We start from the raw sequence: 26661 nt of genomic DNA on the forward strand, positions 1-26661 counted from the left end.
TTTTTCATAAATGCACACTTTCTCTCCATTGACTGATGTGCAAAAAAGGGTATTTTCCGAATGTGATTGCAATTTGCTTGAACTACTGAGCATTTCTTGAAATGCACTGTGCAGCTCAGTGCATGCTAAAGATTGTGAATCAAACAAAATTCTCATATCCCTATCTTAACAAAATATGAGGAAGGACAAGCAATGAAAATGGAAAACCAAATAGAAATGTTAAATAAATTCTTAAATTATTTAAGCAGGATCATAGGAACAGAGATCTATATGGAGCAATATAGTGGAATAGTTTCTGCTTCCATGCCAACCAGCTGGCAGTGAACAGGACAATGCAAAACTAAACAAACCAACCTTTCTTCTGCATACAGAGGTAATTCATCAGGTTTCTGGGAAAACAGAACTTCCTCAAAACGCAATACCCAATCCACATGCACAACAAAGACACAAAAACCAAAGCAAACTCTCTTAATGAGGACTGTAAAGTCCTCCCACAGAAACAGAATGTTAGCAAGGAGTGAAAGTCCATGTAGTGCTATGGAAGAACCACTCTGCCTTGAGAATGCTACCCATCAACCAGCTTGCCCTCTCTCCCGCACCCACCATGGTGGTGGACCTTCCTTGCCAAACTGCCACAACACTTCTATCACTACAGATCTAGAAGGAGCAGAGGACAGAATAGCCCATCAGAGATCAACAATCAAGATAGAATGATAAAAAGGTGTTTATTTTAGTTTGCGATTAGTGTGTCAGCCAAGCTAACAATTAGTACATTGCTAAGCTCAGAAGGGAACCACTACAAACACAGATTTTGAACTCAGTGTCTTTATTGTTAGTTCTCTATGGCATGTGTAAAGTGGAGTGTTAACAAATAAATACTGAGCACGGAAATCAGTGACACAATTGGCAGCATCCATTGCTCTCCTTTAACAAGGGGAAATATTTACTTAGAGGCTGAGTTAGTTTGTTGTAACAAAAAAAAAAAAAAATGGAGAATATTGTTCCTCAAATGCTAGCACATTTCTTGTAGTGTAAGCTAGGCATGCACAACTTGTGACTTTCCAGATCTTTGGGCCTGCAGCTTCCACTGTCCTTTATAACTGGCTATGATGGTTAGGCATGATGGAAATTGTTGCATAAAGCATATGGAGAACCACAAGTTGTCTGCCACTGGCATAAACTCCCATGGACTAGAGTCCACTTCAGCATGTGTTATCTTCAGCTGCAGTTATATATGCATACGGTTGGCTTCTAGCAGTGGGGAAGGAAGTTGGGATTAAACAGGAAGGTCAGAAGGCAAGAAAATACAAAAGAAACAGACAGTGACAATTATGACAGTACAATGGTCAATCACGACAGTGTGATTATTTCCCATCACTGTTTGATTGCTGTGCGGTCAGCTCCAGATATTCTGCTACAATGCAGAAGAGCGCTCAGGCCAAAATCCTGAATAACTTATAATTGAGCTACCCTCCAAACCTTTCCGCACAAATGTAGCATTTCATTTCTAACTAATGATTCATACTGGGGTGGAATATTAGCCCTGCTACTGACAGTGCACGTATTTTCATGTTGGGGCCTCTCCAACATCCTCTCACCACCACTATTTTTCTTCTTGCATTTGTCACTTTTGGGGATAAAGGGAGAATGAGCCCAGAACAGCAACATGTTGGTGGATATAAACTAGTGGTTTCACACATGTATGAAAACCTCAGATATTCAGCCTCTTCTTTGGCCTCTAGGGGGTGCCAGGTCTGCAGAATCTCAAAGCCTGAAATGCAAGAGATGGGGACATGGTAATGCCATGGGGATGCTAGCTCTTGAAAATAAAACACTTGATATTTGGGTTAGGACTGGGAGTAGGAGCCTGTGGTAAAGGATAAAGAGGGAGGGAGGGATATGCTGCTTTCTATTTTTGGAAAAATAATGAAAGCCTGATATGAATGGTGAATGAGATACTTCAAAAGAACTTTCTACAGTTCCAGATATATCTCTGTCTAGCAAGTTAGTGATAATTGGTCATGCAAATTCTGTATTCCTATACACTGCTTCGCCATGGGTTCTCCATTTAGTTATTTTCAAATTTCTAGGTCACTAAATAGCCCAAGATGGCTTTCTAAGGTAAATAACAATAAAATTAAGGCTAGCATTACAATTTCAAGTATGGGGGAAAGCGGGGGGGGGGGGGACTGCTGATAGGCGAGTGAATTCTTACAATCAGTTGGTGAAATCAGGTCTTGAAACAGGACTGTTTTTGCCTGGTGCTGAAATGAAAGTAGTGACGGCGCTAGGTAGACCCCTCTAGGAAGCAGTGGGTGGGCAGTAGCCACTGAAAAGACTTTTCTAATTGCCACCTCTTTGCTTCTGTTAGGGATGGCTCTTTCAGAAGGACCAGACATTAATGGGCAGATAGGAGTATTTTGGAAATGGCAGTCTCCAAGCCATTTAGGGCTTTATTTGTTAAAACAAGTGCTTCAAACTGGGCCCAGGCTCCAACTGGCATCCAGTGTAATTTGCACAGAATAGGTGTTATATGGGCATGTGAACTGATACATGACACCAGATGCGCAACCTTATTCTGGACCAACTGACATCTCTGGATCATCCTGAAAGGGAACCTTACATAGCGCCTGTTAATCCAGTCAGGATGTTACCAGCACATGAGTAACCGTGATCAGACTCTGTCTAACCAGTTGTATTCATCACAGCTGGAAAAAGACACTCCTGGCCATCAAGTCCACCTGAGACTCCAGTGAAATTTTTGGGTCCAGGAGCACTCCCAATTTGTGGGCCCTGTCCTTTAGAAGTGCAACACCATCCAAGACAGGAAAATGGACATCTCATTTGTTAGACAGATCACCAACCAACAGCACTTCTGTCTTGCATAGACTGAGTTTCAGTTTATTGGCCCTCATCCAGTCCATTATTGAACTCAGACACTTGTTCAGCATGAAAATAATCTCACCTGGATTTGAGGTAAACAAGAGGTAGAACTGAATGTCATTGGCATATTGCTGACATCTCAGCCCAAACCTCCTGATGACCTCTTCCAGTGGTTTCATGTAGATGTTGAAAAAAATGGGAGATAGTATAGAGCCTATGGAGCAACTATCTTCCAACATCACCTTCTGGACATGCTCAGCCAGGAAAGATCACAACCAATGCAAAGCAGTGCCTCTTACTCCTAACCAAGCTAACCTGTCCAGGACACCACAGTCAATGGTGTTGAAATCTGCTGAGAAATCTAGAAGAATCAACAGGGCCACATTCCCCTGTTCCTCGCCCAACAGAGGTCATTGTACAGGGCTACCAAGGCACTCTCTATTGTAACCCAGTTGAAATGGATCCACTTCCTCCAAGGGTTATGTTTTTATAACATGCATAAGCTAGTCTATTACTCCTGCACAGAAGAATCTATCAAATCTGCAGGGTGCCAGACTTGCTGAAAATCCTATAGTTTAAGTTGCTGCTTCAAGATCCTAAGAAACAGCTCCAAAACCTGAGTCTCAGGAATAAAGACAGAGAATGCCTGATCTACTGTTTCAAATACTCTATCCTTGTCTGGCTCTGATGTTCCCATTCCTTGTCATCATCTATGCTGTTCTCACCAAAGACATATCCTCTCTTGTGATTAACCCCTTCAAGAAGTTTTTGTCCTTTCCCTTCCATTTCAGGTAGCAGCTTTCCAGAAAAATTTAGCCACTTAAAGCACAATTCTATGCAAGATGAAAGCTAAAGTCCCAGAACTGCCAGGATTTTTCAGCCACCATGGATTGTATTGCAGCTTAAATACAGTACTACAACTCATTCCACCATTATCCTATATACTCACTATCTCACTGAATGCATGGGGGAAGCAAAATCATTGCAACTCTTCCATACATAAATTGTACGTATATACAGAGGTTCGGTTCAGGCACTTGTTGAACACTTGTAGGAGGAAGCTGAGTCTGCAGCTGTTATTTCACTACTTCCATTCATTCATTCATCAAAATTCTTGAAAAGCTGAACAAGGCAACTGCCATACATACAGGCAATATCTTAGCATTATGAAATCCTTTTTGTGACACATCAAGCAGATATTATCTGTGAGCAAAGTTATCAGATGCTCCTGTGCAATTCAACCCAGAAAGTAATGCATGAATTGGAATGAGAAATTCACATATTTTGTCATTTTTGGGATAACATTTAACTTTTCAGTCTGGAACAAATTTTACTATGGCAATGCCTAAACGAGTTTTTGGCAGTTTTCCATAAGGACATATTAAGTACATCTTTAAAAGATGTTTATCTATCTTCCAGGGCAAACAAGGTTCCAGGAAAAGAAATGTGTAAATCTTCACCTGTAAATTAGAATATCCCTGTACTAGTAGATCATTTCTAAGTTATTTTAGGAAACATTCCTAGGCAAACTTAGTTAGGAAAAAAACAGGGTGTATGAAAATCAATGACTTTTTTAAAATATAAAAATTGGATTTTTAGAATTCATATTTTTAAATAAAATAATTTTTGAGGAAAAATCTATCTAAAGATAGTTGTTGCTTTAAGATACATTATACTCCTCATGAAATAAGGATTAATTTTTAACTATGTAGCATGAAGCTGTATATTTATAATATGTTTAAATTTTTGGTAAATGGATTATATTAATCTGTGCACAATGTCATGCTCTTTCAGAGGTTTATCTAAGAGCAATTTTTCTATCTAGAAGGTATTATGATAGCTACTTTATTTTACAGTTGTGAAAACCATGAATTTGTGCCTACGGACATCATAATTTCACAGCAAAAATGTTATAAAATAAACATACAAAACTGAGAAAAAAACCTTAATCCCAGTCCTTTCCAAATCTATGTACATGGAATCAACCTCTTAAATGCTAAGTTTCAAAAAAGTCAAGGAATAGAAGAAGATTGTTGGGAACGGAACAGACCTGCACAAGAAGCTAAGTTGTGAGCTGGGAGAAGAAAGCAGTAAAAATGAAAGTGAACCCTTTTTAATGAAGTTTCTCTACCTACGGGTAAGACAAGCAAATTAAGTAGAAAACCTTGATTTAAATCTAGTCTTACTGACTAGTGATTTAAATTGTACTTTAAATCGATTTGATTTAATCAAATCCACCACCCTGGAAAAAAGCCAACAACTCACAGTATCTCTCAGACAGCCGTAGCTCTTTTTTCTATCTCAACTTGCTCCATTAGTCTTCTATCACTCTACTCAATCCATAATATGCAATATGAAGAAGACAGCAATTACAGTTTTATACAGTGCTATTTGTGTTACTTGATAAGCAGTGGTTAAAATATAGACTGAAAGTGAAAGGAAGAAAAAAACTGGAAAATGGATGGGAAACTGCTGTTTCTAAGAATAGACAGATCTGCTGTAGGTGCTTCTAAAGCAAAGTAAATCTGTTATCTGTAGGCCATTAACCTTCCAGTAACAGGAAAACAGTGCCTAATATGTGCATAACTACAATATTTAAGGACTGTATATAGTATATTTTATTATGGCACTTTCTGTAACTTTGCTTTCATTTAACTTCTAACTTCACAATTTATGAAACCACACAGAAGTGTCTGGATTCTTGGCTGCAAATCTCTGGTTTGCACTGTTCAACTAAAATACAGAAGGTCAGAAGTAGAGAGTCTGGTTTTTATGTCCTTTATTGTAACTCATTTACTTGCATCTTTTAGTAAGTAATGAACGAGGAAAATGCTCCATCAACATTAATTGTTCCCAGAATCTGCTAGACAGAAACAAGATCTAAGAGCAGAGAACTCATTTTCAAGGAAAATAACCCCTATTAGAAACTGAGCCAACAACAGTAACATGAAACAATTTTAGAAGCAATAAATTTGGATTAGGTTCATTTACCAAAATATTTTGATACTGCAAACCAGTTTACTTCATTCAAAGAGGCTGTTTGACACAGAACACACAAGTGAGGCTTTAAAAAATTACAGCATGTTTTCTAAATCAGACTTTGCAGACACCAGTATGGAAAAGAACTAGAGCATTAAGTCACCAATTTTACGTAGTAAAAACCTTGCTGAACTAGAAGCAGAAACCTATCATTTGCTTTGAAAGAAGTTGGCCAAATACGTTTATAAGCAGAAGAAGCAGGTGTGACCACCAGCAACTTTCTAAGTATCTAAAGTGAAATAAAATGTTTCTCTAAAATGATTAAACTTCTGGAAAAGCAAGTACATTTTCCCTGTAAGAGTTCATTCTGTTTAGATAGCTTTGATTTTGATTTGTTTATCACTTGGAAAGTTGATTACTTTATACAGCTTATACTAAAATCAGCACAGGAACAATTAACAGTCACATGTATAGGAAAAAAGAAAAGAAAAAAAATCTACCATGCAATAGAAATATGTGTAAGGCTATTTGAGGAAATGCTTTATATCTTTTGCTTCAGGAACCCAATCCATGTTCATAATAAACTCAAGAATCCTCAGATGCAAGAATCCACCAATGTTTAAGAAATAAATACTGTACAGTTTGTGACCTGGTACATTTCCTACAACATATTCCCAATTAAAACCAAATACATTTTGGGGTAAAAAAAAGTTTAAAGAGAGCAATGGAGTTCTTGTCCATCACAGGACCACTCCATATATTACAACATCAATAAAATATTTTGAAAATAAATTATGTGGTAGCGCCCCTCAAAGGGACAGGAAGGTTTGTAAACCTATCATAGTAACCAGTAGCCTTACTATATGAACTTCAGCACCATCTTCAAATTTTAAAAATCCAGATAAAAACAAAATTACCAAGGTAGAGCTGGAAAAGCAGATAAACTATCCGCATCCCCTTTCCATAAACTACCCTGGCAAATACCTTCCCAGCTTTTTCCTGTGAATTCTGGAGCCTCCTTGACCAACTTATTGCACTACTAAAGCCACAATCATAAGCATGTTCCAACAAAAAAATGTCTAACAACTCCTACCATGTTCTGTCCAAATATGCGTATAAATGTGCCTTTAATAATGCCACAAGAAAGGCAGCATTGTAGGTCATTCCCCCCTAAACTTGAACAGGATTGTACCCTAAACTCTTTCCATAATCTACATCCTGTAATTTAAACGCCATTAGTTCATGTCTTTGCATTCATGGATAAAGTGCTTATTCGCTGCATCTTCTTCAGGATCTCAACACCAGCAGTAGAATGCTCCCTAATCTTTTAATCTTCTAAGAGTTGAAACATATTCCATTTCATAATTCTGTTCCCTAACAGCATCTCCTACAATAGCTCTTACATCCTCGTATCAGATGTGCAATTAGTTCTTCACCCATGTGCCTGGAACACGCAGAAAGTGCCTCCCAGATGAGAAACAAAGGTGTATGGAAAAACTATCACTGAACATGAGCTTGACAGTTTGGCTTAGGCTTGTTTATTCACAATAACTGAGAAACATATATATCCAAACTAAAGCACTGAAAATCACGTCTGTATGCACTAATCAGGCTTTGTTCAAGACTGGCAGAAAAAATACTGCAATCATTTTGATGCTTTGTAACTGTAAACCTATAAACAACCACAAAGCATGTATCAAATACATGGTGCTATGTGAAAAATAAACTAAAATCCAATGATGCTTAACCACATGAGTTATGGGGAGAATCATGATTCCAGTGTCTATTTTCTTAATAGTAGCTGCAGAACCACATAAATTAATCCAGTCCACAGCACGGGGAAAGAAGGGAAGTAAATTTCTCTCTTTAACCACAGTCTTCTTCTCCCTTTTCCATTAATTAACTTCACTGCTCAATTTTAAAAGCCAGATTAACACGTCAAAGTTTCAAGGAGAAAGATAAGGCAAGTCTGTCAGATTTTAAGTCTGAATGGTACAGAGAGATAGAATAAAAAGAAACCTGAAGTTGTAAGTCATTATAGGACAGATCCATGCAAAAACAGATCAATACATTCCTTCACAACATTAGGTGTTCATTCACTTGCTCACGTCCATTGTAACATGTGTTAGCATTACCCTACAATGACCTTCTGAATGTGATAGAAGACTAAGAGGGCAGTATCTGTGGAAAAATAATGGGAACAAATCTGCCATCAGTAATAGCAATATTTAGAAACAAGCAGGAGAACATTTCAGCTTCCCAAGACTGTATTCTTCCTCTGCCATTCTGGCCTCTAGCATCCCTTCTCTATTCTTTTGCTTTGGTATCTCCTGCTGCTTTCCAGCCTCTAACCTTATTCCATCCTGCCTGTTTGGGACACAGTTTTTCCCCCATAGCTTCTAGCCTTGCATTTTCTGCCTCTCTGTCTTGCTATTTATTTTTCCTCTCCCTCCTATCTTCCAGCTTCATTATTTCTCTGCCTGTCTCTTTACCTCAGTGTTTTCCCCACTCCCAGACTCTAGCTTTGCTCTTTCTCTCCCCTCTAACCCTTTGTCCTGCTATTTGCCCCTCCAATTTAGCTCACTTTTGACTAGTCAAACCACTACAAAAAAGGTTATATAATTAGCCACATCCTCAGTGGGAACCATGATGTGGTAATGTCCCAAGCAGTTTATCAAATGTCCAGATGTACTCATGGATCCAACAAGAATGTGAGCGGTCTGCATTAGAATATAAGCTGAAACCCACACCTTTCTATCTCTCAACCTGCAAACATGCAAGCCCTACCTGAGTTGCTGGATTAATCCACATTTCTCTCCAGCAGCCTCACTTTCCTACCTCCCAGTCATATAATAAAGCAGAAGTTGCTTTTTAAGTCTAGTTTCATAATCTATATAAATCCACCTGCACCTAAGAAGGGATGGGGGAATATGAGAGAATTTCCTTGCCTTTGTAATCTAAGGTTTTCAGGGTTATGTACTCATTGTTCTTTATTTGCTGAGCAGGGAAGAGGAGAAAAACCCATCTTGCGTGCTTAACACTACAGGCATCTCTTGCATATTTAGCAAAATTCCAAGAAGATTCCAGCCTCTTCACCCTTCCTCTGAAATATTCCTAGATCTTGATTCTAGCTGGAGTGTGACCATAATAGAAAGACTGTAACAGGATGTCCTGGAAGTTTTGCCACACCCTAGAAAAGCAGTGAAATAGATACTCTAGCCCTATCTACTGTTAACAAGGAAAAGTCTAGGTTTCTAATTAAGATCCCATTGAGATGCTCAGATATACACTGATGTATTCAACATGAAAGGCTTAGCTCATATGCTTTTTATAATCCTTTGCTACAGTGACCCTCAGATATTCCTATGTTTAGTCTATTTATTATGTTTATCATAACTCACCATTCCATAGTACTTGCTTGATGAATTCAATAGCTAAGCAAATAATTTTCCATTGTGTAAGTACACACTTCAAAGGGAAAGCAACATATTTAATGTTGCAAGTTTCTTTCTGAAATATTTGACCAAGAATCAAGGATGAGAAGCAGCTCCAGAAACACTTTTGATAATTTTATACCACAGATTTATAAAAAGGAATTATTACTAAGGTAAAAATCTCCGGACTGTCTGGGGATTGCCAGAAAATGGATCTCTCCTTCCTCCACCACAGTTCATTCAACTTGGCCAAAACTACTACCTTTCCTGCTTCCATTACATTGTTCCTCCAAAATCATTTCCAGCATTCTACACATTTCAGGCATCATTACTATCCAGCAATATTCTGGAAACTGGGGTCCTCCAGATATGTTGGTCTGTAACTTTCACCATTCCCAGCCAATATAGCCATTGACCATGCTGGATGGGAATAATGGGAATGGCAGTCCAACACCCCTGGAAGGTACAGGTTAGGGGAAGGTTTCTACTGTGCAGGTTTCTACTGTAGCAGAAAAGGCACCACCTCGTTCTACGGGCAAACAGGCCAAGCCATGAGACTACAGCTCTTCCTAGAAACTGCCCGGTTCCAATCATGTGGGCAGAAGTCAACTATCCCAACACAATATGCACTGCAATGGCAAAGCTAATGGTCACTGCAGCATTGTCATGGCAAAGATCAGAATAAGGCACAGGACTCTGTGACACCAGTTTACTTCCCTTGTAATGTTATTCACCCCTAGTGATTCACTTGGCTTCCAGTTCTTGAACTCAGCCATTTAAGTGAGTTTAAACATGAAATTTACAAACAAGCTGTGTTTTTATTGGGAAAGTATGTCTTAAAATTCAGTTACCAGGCTAATAGCAAGTTCCTGCATATGCATATTTCCTCTATGTTAATTCTAAGGTACACAGAAGGTTTATGGTAACCATGATATTATCTGGTGCAAACTCAAATAGTGCTAGTGAAGCTTAGCTAAATTCTTCTGTTGCACAAAGATTGCACAAGCTTACCAAAACTTTTAGGTACCACACTTTTATAAATAAAAGGGCACAAATCCCATCAAGTGGTTGAGTGATGCTAAATGTTTTTAAAAGGTGACAATATTATTTTATGTATTTATTTATTTTTCGATTTATATCCTACCTTTTTCCTATAAAAGGCTCAAGGCAGCTTACATCATCTCTCCTCCTCCATCTTATCCCCACAACAACAACCCTGTGAGGTAGGTTGGGCTGAGAGTCTGTGACTGGCCCAAAGTCACCCAGTTGGCTCCATGGCTGACTGGGGACTAGAACCCAGCTCGTCTGAGTCCCAGTCCCATGCTCTTAACCACTACACCACACTGGCTCTACACTACACCATATTATCTCCTACTTTCTGTACATAATTGGCCATTCAGAGCATTTTCAACTGTCTCCTTCTTCTCCTTCAACTCTCCTTCTGATTTTCAAAAGTACTTGATGTGAAGAGTTATGGAGAAATTAAAGGTGACAGTGATTGACTTTTCCAAGAATTCTCCTGGAAAAGAAGGTGTAGTAGAAGACAAAAATTCAACTCTGCAAAAAAGCTTGTGATGATTATGATGACTGAAATTTGATCGATTTCTTTCTAGAAAGTGACCAAAGTGATCTATGGCAAAGTGTTGTCAGCAGTTTAAGATTTAAAAGATAGAAAATGGAATCTTCCATTCTGCTCAGACGACATCAAAGATTTTATTGTGGATCTTGATGTCATTCACTGGACCAATCCTCCAGCTTTGGTTTTATTACATGTCTTTATAAAATTGGCTATGTACCACAAAACATCCTTTGAAGTAGCATCAAAGAGGGAATTTTCCTAGACTCAAAGTCTGAAATAATTTCCTTAACTCTCATGTGTGCTCCGTCTCCTTGTGTTTGGCTCAAGAGGAATAAAGAGGTGCTGTGCACCTGCTCCATGCCCATCTTGACTCATGGCATCAATTCCCCTAGCACTTTTCTGCTCTAACAAGCAACTGTCTGCCACAGTTGATCAGAATATTTCAACAAATCTTCAAGGATGCATGTGCAAAGTGTTGCCTTAGGCAGCTATCACATTATGGATTCAAAGAAAACTCTGTATTTTCTGTTCTTTTTTTTTTTTTTTTTTGCATTTTTAATACACTCCCTATTGAAATGTGCCATGTGAAAGCACATTTTAAATCCTGACCTCTGTGAGGTGAACAGGGAAGGGGGCATTGCTGGGCATTTACGGTATTCTCTGAACCAGGTTTCTGCATTAGCACAGTCAAGCTAGAAAATTAAAAAAGAGCAATGCATGAAGACTCTTCCTCCTCTTTGAAGTGCAGTTCATGATCCCTGTCCTATAAAAATTCCATGTTAAATGGACCTAAGAAAGTGTAGCTCCTGATTCTAGCCATATACCATAAAATTATTCAGAATGTACCTTTCCATGGTGCTTCTTGTGAAACAGAAGGGTTTCGCTACCTGGTGTCTCTTATTTTTGCATAATACAGAAAGGACTGATAAAAAGGCCAGTGTTAAGAGTGACAGGGAGGTATTAAAGATGTCGCCGTTCCCTCTATGTTTTATAGACTATTTTAGCTTTAACTCTTTAGGTTATATCTAATAATTCAATCATAATACATGATAGAAAAATTAAATGAGATTCACTCACACCCTTTCCTTTTAAAGTATGAGAAATAAGCCACACAAATCCAGAGAAAGGCACTCAAAATTTAGCCACCTTGGTATGCTGGGATGTTCCTAATTCTTTCTGGATTGCACCTAGCTGCATATGGCAATTATTCCTTCCCAACTTATTTGATACACAAACTTTCTTAACCTAAAAGCCTGTAGAAATGTGAACACTATATCTTAAACAGATGGGCCAATAATGCCATTGCAGAACCAACCATCTCACTACTAAGATGACTTGACAATTTGCATAATGTGGATTCATTGGTCCTAAACAAAGTAACACCTGGTCACTTTAATTCTATGTGAAAAGGCTTTCATAAAACCTTTTCCCAGAGTATTTAATTTTTAAGCAATAAATATTTTAATTGCATACAGTGATATGTGCTTTCCAGAAAAATTAAACCAGAAAAATTTCCAGAAAAATGTCTAATTGGGATTTGTTTGACTTATTATTACACACACTATCCCTCAATATGCAAACAAAATCCCTCATATTGAGCAAACAGAATTAAATATCATTTTAATGGACAGCATAAATATATCAACTATTTTCCCCACAGCTACAGAGTATTTGCACTCAAATATTTGCTTAGGTGAAGTTAAATTAGCCAAACAATATAGTTTAAATGCTATGTGCAATGACCTTCTCTGTGTATTATTTTACTAGAATATGTGTAAAATGTAAGGACAATAACATAGGCTTCCTTATGAAGTGTCTTTATATTCAACCAACTGTATTATACAGGAAAGAGCTAAATATTTTAGGATATGGTCCCTTAAATCAAGCTTAGTTTTCTCCTGCTAAGATAAATCTACCACCTTCAGCTTTCTGCCCTCCATTTCTAGTTGCAACAAATTCAGTTCAGAATAACCAACTGAACATTCTGTTTCACCAAAGCATGGGTGTGTGGCTGTGGTATGGGGCAAGCGTGTGCTATCCTACTTGGGGGATATTGTGTGATCAGAATGCTGGACTAGGTGGACTCCTGGAAGGATCAACACAGTTCTTATGTCCTTAGGGAAACATACAGTAATCCTACTTTCAGTTTTGACTCAACCTGTTGCTGAGCTGTGTTAACAACCGAAGGCAAATGTACTGGCTGCATTCACATGACTTCATGCAGCATGGTTTCTTACCTGGGTGAGGATGTCAGATGACTGTGCGGTTTCCCAATGGCAGCAGGTATTTCATCAACCTCCCTGGATGAAATTCAATCCCAGAGTGCCCTGCTCCTGCCTACACCGCCTGTTTTTTACATCATTGGCCCACATGCTCCCTTGGGCATGTCCTCAGTCAACTGCTTGTTTCTTTTTCTTCTTTTTCCTCTTCATCAGAGTAGTGCTTTTCCTCCCCTGCATTGCAATGATCAGTGCCAATGTATAAGCACACCTACAAACATCTCCACCCCTCCCTTGATACAGAACTATTGAAGCTTCCTTGTACAAAGAAATGGCACACAAAGGAAGGTGCCCCATGCTCCCAGCTTCAAAAAAGGCTCTGTCCCCACCAATACCATCATTTGTGGGAGTAATGCTGGCTGGTACCCCTTCCTCCATGCCAGTCGGCACTGTGAGTGGCCTCATCTGGCAGTGCTCCTTCTCCCCTGTCCACAGTCAGCCATCCTCATAGGAACAATGCTGCTGTGGCCAAACATATATTTATTTCTGCAGCATCACAGGGACATGGGTGCAAGGAAAGAGTGGCTATGCCAGACAGAAAAGAATGCCATGTGTTAATAAAAGCTCGTGTTCTCTTCTGCTGGTGTGTAAGCTCTGCCCACATACTGCTCTTCACCTGCCACAGCATCCCACCCCATGCTAGCATGCATCCAACTTCTGGATGCAAGTGTCCTACTCCTGCAATTCACTATGCCTGGCACGACCCATTCTTAACTGCATGTGCACATCCACACACATAACTAGCTGGCAGCAATGCAGTAGCTCTGTGAGCTGCAGGACATCTGTGCCATGACTCCATCTCCTACTCCCTCATCTCTCTGCTTGACAGGCAGGAAGCCCTGAGGACTAATGTGGCTACTGCTGGGAAGTAGGCTGGCATCCACGCCGGCGTGGAAGTTCAGGACTACCAGTAGAACTCCTGCAGGTAGTTCTTTCAGATTCACTGAGAAAAGGTGGTGAGGCAGCAGCTGGTATAGGTGGGTTCAGAGGGCAGAGGGAGATGACAGCAGGGCTTCCTGACAGTCCCAAGTAATGCAACAGACAATATAGGAGCAGAGGAGATGGATGGAACCAGCACAGGGAACATGGGATTTGAGAGGTCACTGCTCTGCTGGTGATGCCCTGTGCCTAGATCATGTGCTTCCTTTATGTGGGCAATGTTGCAGAGAGGGCAAAAATGTTTCTACCAGAAAGCAAAGGCAGAACAGCTCATGTTTGTTGGAATTTTAGTGATCAGATAGTAATGCCAAAATGGCTGTCTCCAAGGTCACTGCTGCTGGAGGCAGCAAGGCACACGTCTCTGCTAGCAGGGACATTCCAAAACTGCATGTGCACATCTGGACGGCAAGCGGTGGGAGGAAGCATGGAGCAGCCAACTGAAGTGCAGCTGCTGCGTCAGTCGCTCAACAGATCTGGATAGCAAAGGATACAGGCAGGAATGTCTCCTCCAGCAGGGGATGATCTTTCTACTAGACTCTATGGCAGCATGTTGAAACCATATCATAGACACTGCTTCCCTCTGTGGTTTCTCTACAACCACAAGGTAAGACCATGACAACATGAGAGACCATGCCACAATGAAAGCAAGCATGGCCTGTCATGTATGAACTCAGCCACTGTATACTGATTTGGTTCAGACCCAGTCAGAAGTAGCTGTAATGTGCACATAAATGAATTGCCTTTAGTTCTCCCAAGGGCAACTGAGGAGCAGGGTTTGTCCATTCTTGTCTTAGAAGAATAACTTGCAAAATTCATATCCTATATTTAGCCTATCTAACATGACAGATTGCATTACAGATGCATAGCGCAGACAACTATGAATAAATGCAGACATATATGGTGTGAAAACATTCCCATGGAATAATACAATATCGAAACGTTTTCTGTTTTGGAAAATTTTATACTCCACATCAGTGACTGCACATAGAAATCTGAAGCAACACAGTGCTTAAAAATTAATCTTATCAAATCAATAGGTCTGCTGATAACTGGGTTGGTCCAAAAAGTATCTACCATATATTTAATTCACTGACTTGACACATTCTCCAAGGTTATAAACAAATATCCACTGATATACATTAGCCACATAGAAAGGCTGAAAAAGATACCAACAAACCTGTCCTTGGGCATCACTCAGTATTATACATGCTGTCAGAAAACAGTAACCAAAGCTCAGAGACAAAGCTAATTGCTCCTGCCAGAAAACGAAAAGTACTTCTATACTTTATCTGTTATTTTACAAATAATATGTATTCTTACCTTTCCCATGGCATACAGGTACAACTTGTTTCATGGGTTATCAAACAGCTTATATAAAGAGCTTATTTTATTTAATTATATTATTTCTATACCACCCAATAGCCAAAGCTGTCTGAGTAGTTCACAACACATAAACATGTTAGATGCTCTGAATCATGCTGCTCGGTCCTATACAGGTCTACTGCAGTTCACTGGGCTACTTCCAGAACACAGGAATATATAGCTATAAAATAGCAGAGTTCATCATGTTCTTTCAGAGACAAGGCACACAAATGAGGGTGGACCAGGTATGAAATGGACATTTTATAAATATGAATGTACAGTAGCAAGGAAGTGATAAGAACTGCAAGAATTAGTCACCATTTTATTGTTGTACTTCAAATGGTTTCATATTTTTGTCTAGGCACAGAAGCAGAACCCAAGTACCAATTCGCAGAACCCTCCTTGGGATAATTTCTAACCTATGCTCGGCTAAATATATCCATGATTGAATGGTTGTCCAAAAGCTCCACCATAAACTCTAATCCCAGCTTTATAGTGATAGGGGTAGGGAGGGACAGAGACTGTTTTATGATGTTTAGATTCATGGTGCAGTACTATTCAATCTAAGTTGCTTAGCAATAAAACTGAGCTTAAATTTATCACACCCGGAATATGTTTAAAACTCTCCAAATCTTGATATAGAATGTATAATTTCAGTAAGTTTGCTTGGGTAACATGGTTAAAATAACTAACAGCATGATGCAATGTGGTTGCCTATTACCAAACTCAGAGGGTTACGGTCATCCTATGGGAAACATTATGGATGTAAATTGCCTTCATGGTTCTTCTACCAGGCAAAATGGTTAGATGGCAGGTTTGGGCTATCTCAAGTGCTTTTTCTCTGCCTGTAAAGAAGAGAGGCCAATGGCCCATACATTGTATCCTGGCAAAGCTTTACTCATCCCCCTGAGCCCCTGGAATCTCCAACCAACACTGGCTCCTAGGTCAGTCTTCTATCTTTGGAGTCACTGCAAGTGTGGAAGGAACCACGAGGTTTGTGCTGTCAGAATTCTGAGCTCAGAAATGTTTTTGAGGTTGGAACTAGAGCACTGCCTTACTATCATTGTAGTAGACAGCATCTAGTGACACTAAACCATTTACAATTAAATTTTCCATGTCAATACCTAAGAAAGCATTTAGGATATGTTCAGTGAATGTCCATCAATCATGCAAATAAAAGTAGCAGCACAAATTCTTGCGTACATTGAATAAAAGTAGAAAACAGTTCCTACTTATGTGGTGTTTACCAAGTAGATAAAATATATTTGTCAGCATTACCATAGAACTGAATTTTATTCACATTTTAATACTGTGCTCCTTACACATTGTGGTTTATGCAGAATATACACTCCATAAAACAATTTGTGATCAGTTGCATAAGGTAAGATCAAACATGAAAAATAGTTTAACATGCAAACTTGTTATACCTTAAAACCAGTGATGATGCTGGCGTTCTCTGGCCAATTTTTGCTCATAAATATCTTCTGCAAGTAAAGACCATACTGTATCCTTGCTTGGAACTGGTATTTTCATGTTTATCACCATTTATTAACTTGTCGTGAACCCTATCTTTTGGCCAAGAAATATGGAATTAAAGGTGGCTTGCTATCATAAATAAAGCTTGATTAAAAATAATAAAAGCCCCATACAAATGTATTAAGGATGCAATCCAGTTGGGATTCTGCTAAGCTTTTGAACTCAGAAGCTTACAGGCATCCTATGTAGGGCTGGGAAAGCAGTAGAAATGACCTGTGCCTTCACATATTGTTTTCAGCTACCTAGCTGTGGCACTTCAAAAGGAGAGGGAGGAAGGCTGAAGCATCATGAGGACACATCATGTCCTGGCAATTCCATTTTCCAGCACTTCCTGTCCCACAGAACACCCCCTTTATCTCAAAGTTGTCCTAAGGATCTCAAAGAAACAACCAGGAAAGGGCAGATCCAAGTCATCAGAGTTCTATTTCTAACCTTGGATCTGTGTTTTCCTAGACCCTCTCTAGAATGCACAGGATCAATCTCTACAGTACTATTAAAAACACCAGGCTTCAAAGACCCTTCCCCAAATAAAATGCAAGTAAAAGCTATTTATTTTTGATAGGTGAACCATGTATCACAACACAAAGTATTGCATATTAACAGAACTTTAAGTCTGTAGCAGAGGATGGCAACTATTGCTGACCCACCCAAAATAACGTATGTTTTCATAACATACTTGTAGTTCCCAGGTCAGTCATCTATCTGCTTGATTTCATGCTCTTTCTTCATTTATTTTTTCCCAGCTTCTGCCCTGTTGCTAAGCAAGCATTAAGTGCACCTCACTTAATGCTTACACGTTCATCAGATGGAAAGACATTTTGACCACACTGTGAAGAATACGGAGAATCAAAACATTACAGATAACAAGAGATATTACTGCCCTCTATGTTATGTCAACTTACACACACAGGCAGTCCCTGGGTTACAAACAAGTTCCATTCCTGAGAAATGTACATTCATCTTGGGTTGAATCTGTATATCATGTATAGTTGACCCTCCTCATTCATGGGGGTTAGGGGCCCAGGACCTCTGTGAAAGTGGAAAAACTGTGAATATCTCCATCTCCCCGATGCCCAACTCACTAGTTCCTCTTCTTTGCAACAAGGAGATGCTGGATGGATTTCCTTCTCCAGATGGGCAGGGCAGGGCAGGAAGGCAGGCTTTGGAGGCCTTCCTCTTCCCTTTTGCTTCTCCTGTGGTTCTCTATGGTTATGCTTTGGAGGCTCTCCCTCTCTCCCTTTGGTGATGATAATTTTCTGAAGTACTTTTTAAAAATTAATTGGCTTATGGAAGTTTGTTTATATGTATGTGTGTTCATAACTCAGCTGTTTGTAACTTGGGGACTGCCTGTATACAAAAATTGGTAAAAGTTTGCACAAATGATACAACGTGCAATACGGGCAGGTCTAATTAAAAATCTAACAGGATTGACTCTGGTAAAGAGGAAAGAGGAAGTTCATAGAATGTTATCAGCATATCAATCAGATTTTATTAGGTTTATGCAAACTCAACTGTGGTAACTTACTTGCATATATCATCTTCTGGGTCCTCAAGCCCAAATCTTTCATCAAAAGTGAGCTGTATCAACACATTCTCCTCAACTGCTACTAATCGCCACACCAGTACTGTGTTGCGAGGATAAGTATATGGGAACTTTGGACTGTGAATACTTCCATTAGCAGACACCGTAATAACCTTCTCATGCTGTGGCTCTTGTACTCCTACAACAACAAAAAACACACACACGTACAAATAGAAACATCAGTAATTTGTTCAGCCAACTGTTCTTTGAGCAACAAAGAGCTACCTCAGGTACATCTACTGGGATTCTGGCTTTTTCCTTCAACTAGAAAACTGTCATGCCATATCACAAACTGTTCACTGAATTCTCCTCACTTTCAGAAGAGATTTGAGAGGTGTTTCAGAAACACATTTGGATTACTCTAGGGTGCAGAAAAACAGTCATTCCATTGTGCAGTCTAAAAATCCCCTCAAGTATCATGTGTGGTTGTCTTTAGATAAACTACTCTGGTTCATAAAAGACATAGAGATAATATTACTGAAAGCATATGTACAAAAATATATTTTAAAGTAGAAGCAATATGGGATAAGAAGCTAAAATAATCAGAAAATAATGCTGAACATCAAATCAATCACATTCCCTGCTCATTGTCTTGGGTAGGCAGGACAATGCCTCTCCATCTTCCGATGTTCTCTGTCCCATTCCCTCTTGCTCTTTAGTCTCTCCTGAGACTCCTCTGGGTATCTTTTCTCATGCTGTTGTACCGGTTAGATATGCATATGTTTTCCTTTTCCTCTTTCTGTGCCTTGTGACCTGTACCCTCTGGCTGCTGCATGACTATGCAGGAATTCTCAGTTATTTCATCTAATGCATCCAAAGCAGGCAGAACATCTGGGGAGGCTGCTCTGCTTTCAAGTTCTTTTTACTTATATCCATTTTTTAAATAATTAATTCTCCAGTGCCAATCAGGATTCAACTATTTGTGAATAAGGAAACAGCACACACACACACACACGCGCGCGCGCTGGAGGCATTCTTGGTGCAGGAACAATTCTGGTATTTCAGGGTTTTCCCAGCAGTCATATTATCCTATATTGCCTTCCCACTATTTTCCCACAGCTTTTAATCTAGCATCCTGGGGGCATGAGAGCTATTAAAGGGTAGTGGAAGCTACCAATGCCTTGCTGTTTTCCCCTTTTTAAATCCTTCCTACTCCCCCTCTTTTTCAAAACTGGCATTCTCAAAGTATGACCCCTTGCTCTGCTTAAATATAGTTGTGCCTGCTTTTTGTCCCTGCAGACCTGATGAACACCAGTTAGAAATAATCCTACACAGAGAACTTTATTGTATGATGAGATAGGGACACTGTTATTCTAGTTGCTCAAATCAAGAGATACTGTTTTGTAGAATCAGAGAATAGAGTTGGAAGGGGCTAGAAACTCCATAGGGTCCAAACCCCTGCGTAGGGCAGGTCACCAAGTTAAACCACTCCTCTCAGAAGGCTGTCCAGTTACATCTTGAATGTCTCTATTGTAGGAAAGCCCACAGTTCCCGGATTGTTGCTAAGATTTCAGAAGGACTAGTTTATTATTAACTGGTCCTTGCAAAACTGCAACACTTTTACTAGATTCCATGCAAAACATTGTCTTCATACCTCTTTCTCTAAAATTATTGATGTTTTGTTTTTATTCCCCTTGCCCTATTGCATTCCTTACACTGGTTTGTAAGTATACATAACGGTTACTGCAATTGATAGGCTGCGCTTTTAATTTAAAGATAATCTCTGATAACGTTTTAAACTGTGAAATAATGCTGAGATAGGGAATTTCCTGCAAAACCACAACACAGATGGAGGAAGCCACATTGAGCAGAGACTGCCCTATGAGCAGAGACTGAGAGAAAACTGGGCCTGTTCAGCCTTGAGAAGAGAAGGCTGATAGGGAACATGATATCCCTCTGTAAGTACCTCAAAGGCTGTCAGAAAGAGGAAGGTCAAGAGATTTCCTAGCTGGTGCCAGAGTGTAGAACATGAAACAATCAAATCAAGTTTCAACACCCCAGATTCAGGCTGGACATCAGGAAGAGATACCTCACTGTCAGAGCAATATGACAGTGGAACCAGCTGTCTAGAGAGGTGGTGGGCTCTCCCACACTAGAGACATTCAAAAAGAAACTGGACAGCCATCTAAGTGGTGTAACCTGGTGTCCTGCAACAGCAGGAGGTTGGACCCGATGGCCTTCATGGCCCCTTCCAACTCTACTATTCTATGATTCGGCGATTCTCTTTCCCCTTTTCAGATTAAGGTTAATAATCTGAACTTCCTTGAGGTCAAATTCCATTTTGAAGAAGCTCTCAGGGTACCTTCCAGTGGTGAGTGAGCCAAACGCAAAAAGAACAGAACTAAAAATAGAAGCAATACCAGGATGTATCTGGTTCAAGCTCTTACTGATAGTAACTGAACTCTGGGACAGTCATTTCAATGTTTTAGAATTAGAACTCCAAAAAGGCAGGAAAACACCAAATGATTGGTGGTTGTGAGAAATGGAGCACAGTGTGGCTGTCTGGAGAACCGTGGGGGGGGGGGGGGGGGCGTGTCAATCTGGGAATTCAGGCAAACCAGATTTTGTCCCTGGCCTGAGCTTCTACACTCCTGACATATATCAGGATACCAGACATATGTCATTGACATATATACTCATCTTATGAATGGACTGATATAAATGCTGCTTCCTTTCCCAGTACCCATATACATTGTGGTGTGCTCTTTTAAAATACAGCTTTTCTGCTGAACTCCCTAGTTGAAGGTCACAAACAGAGAATTAACAGAGGGAAGATTGAAAATAACAATTTTTGTCAAAATGCTGACAAAATGCAGCAAAAGAAAAAGTGGTAGAGCAATGGCTGGGAGGAGTAACTTGGTAATGTATTTTTTTTTTTAAAAAATGTTTGTGTGTAACCAATTATTCCTGTGATTATTTGGTAAGTCTGCACTCCGGGGATCACAGTAAAAAGAATCAGATGACTATTCAGGCCAATGGATACTTCAGCTTCACCAGTACAAAATGTTTTGACACACACTACAAATCAACAGCTGACATGCCTTCTGAGCAAAGAACGGTGTTGCAGTTCACATAGGATCCTTGTTTGATAAGCCATGGTTCATCAGCTTGGGAACCAGCAGTGTGCCTCTTCCGCATTCTCCTCCCTACACAGTCAGCTTCATTGCTGCTATTTTAGTTCCTTAATCCCATTTTCCCATCACATTGAAAGCAGGAAACTGTAGTAAGGGCTTCTTCCAAACTATATTATGAAACTTTACCAGACTTCATGGGCACACAGCTTGTCCTGGCCAATAAACTATGGTTTATCCGACCCATATTTTTCTCTCTGAACTAGGTAACACTTTAAGTTTCAGAATTAAAAATCCTAACTGGGGTACTTAGCTGTAGCTCTCTAGCAACTGTCAATCTTTTCCCAACAAGTCACACTAAAAGGGGTACCATATTCTTAATTTGCAAGTAGGAGTGGGTATTACTATGGAGGAAGATAATCTGAATATGTTGCCCCCATCTCAGAGCATACACAGCTTTACAAACCAAGAAATTAAGTAATAAAAGCTCACATAAAGTTCATAAAGTTACAATCAGACAAATAACAGGGCAAAGTTCTACTGTTTTTGATACTTTCCCCATCTGACAAAACAGGCAGACATCTACCTGGCTGCACAAAATCATTTGTGTAGAGGCAATCTTTTCTAGGTCAGAAATTCAGGATCTTCCCTATCTCAGGCAGGAAGGTGCAGAAGAGTTCATCTTTTACCAGTTCAGTGATTGAGAGAAGTGCCTTGTGATAGCTTTGACTTATGGCACTGAGTGAGCCTCAAGCCACAACATGATCCATGAGGACAGAATAACAGAACAAGGAAGTACAGACTTGTCCTTACAGGCAATGCACATCTGGGTGTTCCGAGACCTTCTGGCTTATCATAAACAAATACCAAGAGTGCAGCTTGGCTGTTATAAATCAATGCAACTCTGTCCGATGTCAGCACAAACTTACAGTTTATACAACAGAGACAATTCAATAAAGCATATAATTTATTTTAGAAGCCTGGCTCATTAGACTGCCATTATATCACTTGGCTGAGCACTAGAGACAGGACTTTTTCATTGGTGGCCCCTAGTTTACTGGCTTTTCTCCCTATAGATGTACAATTGTCCAGATAAGTGGCAGCCTTCAGAAAAGGCTTTAAAAGCTAATTTGTTCTGGCTAGCCTTTAGTTAAAATGGTTTCATTACAACTGCTTAGTTTTAGCTGGCTGATTATTGCATATTTTTGCTATTTTTAATACCGGATTGCATACTGCTTTAAAGTTTTGGAAATGCATGCTTACTGTTGTTTGTCACTTTCCATTGTGTTGGTCATAATTTATTTTTTGGATGCACAGTCTCCACTGCCACCAAACTGGAAAATCACCTGAACTGAACAAGGCAAAGGCAAATGGCCTCCACTAGGCCTCCCACTGTGCAAGCAAAGGATAAGCAGGAGCCTCAAATCTCAGAGGCTTCCATCTCTTGAGTGTATAAAAGGTAAGCCGGTTGTCTTATGTGCCTTAGAGAAACAAGAAAGAAAGAAAAAAAAATGAAAGAAAGACACTTCTCTTTTCTGAGTTTTTTTCTTTCACTCATAATTGCCAGGCACAATCTGAGTTGAACCTGAGAAGTTTGCCCATCACACTTTCAAGAGATTGATCACCACCTGCTACATCAAGATCCTGTTCAAATATGCATGCTATAGACATACACAAACGAAAGAACCATCAAAAACAAACAATACAGGTGCAATTCATTTCATGTTGAATAACACAGTGGTACCAGATCATGTGATATTTCAAAGAGGGCTCTACTGCAGGCTACGTATGTTCAGTACACAGTTCTGTAGCTGATCCTCACCATTTCGTTTAGCTTAGTGCAAGCTGAAGCCTGCAATCCAGATCAGGGGCACGGCAAATACACAGAAGAGGTTTAAACCTTACCACTTTATCACTGCTTTCTCCCAAATTTTACCACCTTGCATGGATTTGGCACCCATGGAGGGCAGTGGTAGTGGCAGTGTTGGCGGCAGCGGAGCTTCTTCGTCGTCTTCTTCATCTTCTTTTTTGTATTATTATTTTCATTACTATTTTTATTATTATTCCCCATGGCTGTGATAGGCAATTTTCAAAATGTAGTGGCTGGGTGAGAAGGTTTAAATCTTTGGTACCTGTGCACAGTGGTCCCAATCCAGACTGGTATTCCACACACTTACACTAAGGTAAACAAATGGTGAGCATAAACTGCTTGTTACATTTTTAATTTCCTGTGTAGCTTGGCCTGTTTCAACCAGCTCAAAGTTCACTGAAATAGTGCACACATGCGTAAAAGAAAATAAACCACTAAGTCCTATGTAGAAATATTCTAAAATAAATTCCTTCAACAATACAGCACAAGATTGTTATCAAGTGTGTTGTCCAGCATGTCATCAAGAATTCCATTAGGAGCAAGTCTGAGACACAGGTAAACACACACGTTTTCCAGAATGTTCATATAATCTGTTATTATTGCAACTGGCACCAATGTTTAATGTAGAAATATTAGCTTAAATGTCTTCTGAAGAAATGTTTTACAAATTTGACAGCTACTAAGCAAATGAGGTACCTAAATTAAGAATCTCCTCTTTGTACTCTGTTTTTGCTTTACAGACAATATTATTTTAGTTGCTTGGCTTAAAGTCATATGTTTAAGTAAGTGTGCATGCTGACAAAACTAGTTAGGTGGGAAACACTTCTCAAGTTAAAAGCAAAATGTAGTATTTTTAATCCAAAAGAAACAGGGTGGTTTTTTAAAAGAAATATAAATGATCCTCAGGGCTCTACCAGATATCTTGGCAACCTGTGTAAATTTTAATGTAATGAGGTATCTGGTTTCAACATTTCAAGCATCCACTGTATGCACATAGGCTGGCAAAAGTACATGTGCATGCATGCACATCATACATTGATGGCTCTCCGATCCTGTGCATATTATTCTACTAGTATCAATAGGTTTACAAGGATATATTTGAAAACCAAAAGGCAGAATATCACTCAGAAACAAAAATACATATAACAAGGCTGCAGCCTGCAAAAAATTACATGGTTATCATTTTTACTAGTTACCAGACAGACAAATATTTCAATCAAACTGGTAGCGATTCTTTTTCAGGTGCAACTACAAGTCAGATCACTAAGCAAGTCAAAACATATACCACTAAAATCACATTTGAGTGCCTGTAAAGCACTACCTATTAACCAAGGAGGCAGAACTGAAGTCATGCCAGGTGCCAGAATTAAAAAAGCAATGCTTTCACTAACTAAGGTGGAAAACCTTAACTGGGCAACCCTATCAAGTGTATCTGAAAACAGTTATGTTCCCTGTAGGCACAATTTATTTTTGAAAGAATGCATATTCTTTGGAAAAATAAACATTATCACCCTATATAATTATTCTAATTCTTGGTATAATCCTGTAAATTTTATGTTGACATCTCCCAGAAAGTATATTGACATTGGTTTGTAATTCATGGAAATAAACAATGAAGATATTCACAGTATGAAGGAAACAATGTCTATGTTATACAATAATGAGGATATGTTTTAAAGCATACATGGGATGCTTTATGTGGCAAAGCACAGTGTTTTTTTAATATGTGTGTGTGTGTGTGTGTGTGTGTGTGTGTGTGTGTGTGTGAGTGAGAGAGAGAGAGAGAGAGAGAGAGAGAGAGAGAGAGAGAGAGAGAGAGAGAGAATGAATCTGGTATATTTTTCAAAATGAAGTTTTTGGATTTTTGTAAAGTAGAGGAAGTCCTCCAAGGCATGGTCAGGAATCACAAGAATGTTCTTTATCTTAGGCTGTTTTCATTCAAAGAAAGGTATTGTGTGCAACATGGTAGTGCTTGAAATGCAAGCCTGCGCAGTTGTTCCATGTAGCAAACCCTTTCACCTCTTCACTACCCTGTGTGTGTGTGCATGATCTGATAAAGTATGGCATAGTGAAAAACTCAATGAGTCAATGCCTAATAAGCCACCAGATGTAAATGCCTTGTAAGACTCTGTGCTATGGCCTGAGCAATCACCATGAATGGAACAATTGTATAGAGAAGTCTTAGAGCTGGCCAGATGTTCTTGAAACAAACAGAGATACAACATAAGTTGCATTTATATAACTATAACTTATGCAATCATATGCCCGGCTTTGGCTAAGCACTGGGCGAATGCAGAGATAACAGCAGCAAAAGACAAATCAGCTTAGATTTGAATTGCTAGAAAAGAGGAACAAATGACCAGCTAGGAACATGTCCAGTATCAAAGTAAGCAACTTTCCAAAATAGTGATATAACACTGATAATTGTACTGATAATACTGATAACTGTTGGAGCTAAATGGATTACATAACCAACCTTATACAGCAACAGGTTTGAGGAGGGTTTCACTGGTTTCTGTTCTATCAGATATAAAATCATCAGGTTATTCAAGTGAGCTGCAATGTGTAAAAGCTGAATACCGGTTGCAATCATGTTAGGACTCTACCTACTCAGAATATTTGCTTTCAGTACTCTAAACATTCACTGATCCATAGAACAGCCAGGCCAGAATGGGCCTGGAAGGCCAGCGAGTCCAACCCCCTGCTAGTCCAGGATGCCAGTTACACCATCCTGATCAGGTAATTGTCCAACTGCTTATTAAATGCATCTAGTGTAGAAGAGCACACAACCTTTCCTGGCAGTTGTTCCATTATGTACTACTCTTGCAGTGTTGAAAGTCTAGATTGCAACTGCTATACTGCACCTTAAGTTCATTGTCCCATGTCCTACAATCTGGAATGAATTTGTGGCAACCTTTAAGGTACTTATAGAGTGCTATCATGTCATTTTGTAGTTGTCCTTTCTCAAGGCTGAAGAGGCCCAATTCTTTCAGCCTCTCATCATATGACTTAATGCAGAGACAGACTTAGGACTAATTCAAATTTAATGATCCTTATCTTATACATCATGATTTAATAGGCCCAAGAACAAGTGTGCCTGGAACTCGGCTTTCCCAAGATTCAGCTACAGTTTGCCATCTAGATTTG

General features: G+C 39.4%; 1 protein-coding gene across 1 annotated transcript in view; it reads right to left on the bottom strand.

Annotated features, from left to right (window-relative positions):
* PDGFC (platelet derived growth factor C) overlaps positions 1-26661 on the bottom strand; it is a 114562-nt gene that overhangs the window by 29528 nt on the left and 58373 nt on the right. Inside the window, exon 2 of the mRNA XM_044430924.1 lies at positions 18517-18712. Within this exon, the coding sequence (XP_044286859.1) occupies positions 18517-18712 (196 nt within the window). The remainder of the gene's footprint in view (positions 1-18516; positions 18713-26661) is intronic.

Source organism: Varanus komodoensis, unplaced genomic scaffold (genome assembly GCF_004798865.1).
Source record: "Varanus komodoensis strain SLA01 unplaced genomic scaffold, ASM479886v1 scaffold21, whole genome shotgun sequence".
Lineage (NCBI taxonomy): Eukaryota > Metazoa > Chordata > Lepidosauria > Squamata > Varanidae > Varanus > Varanus komodoensis.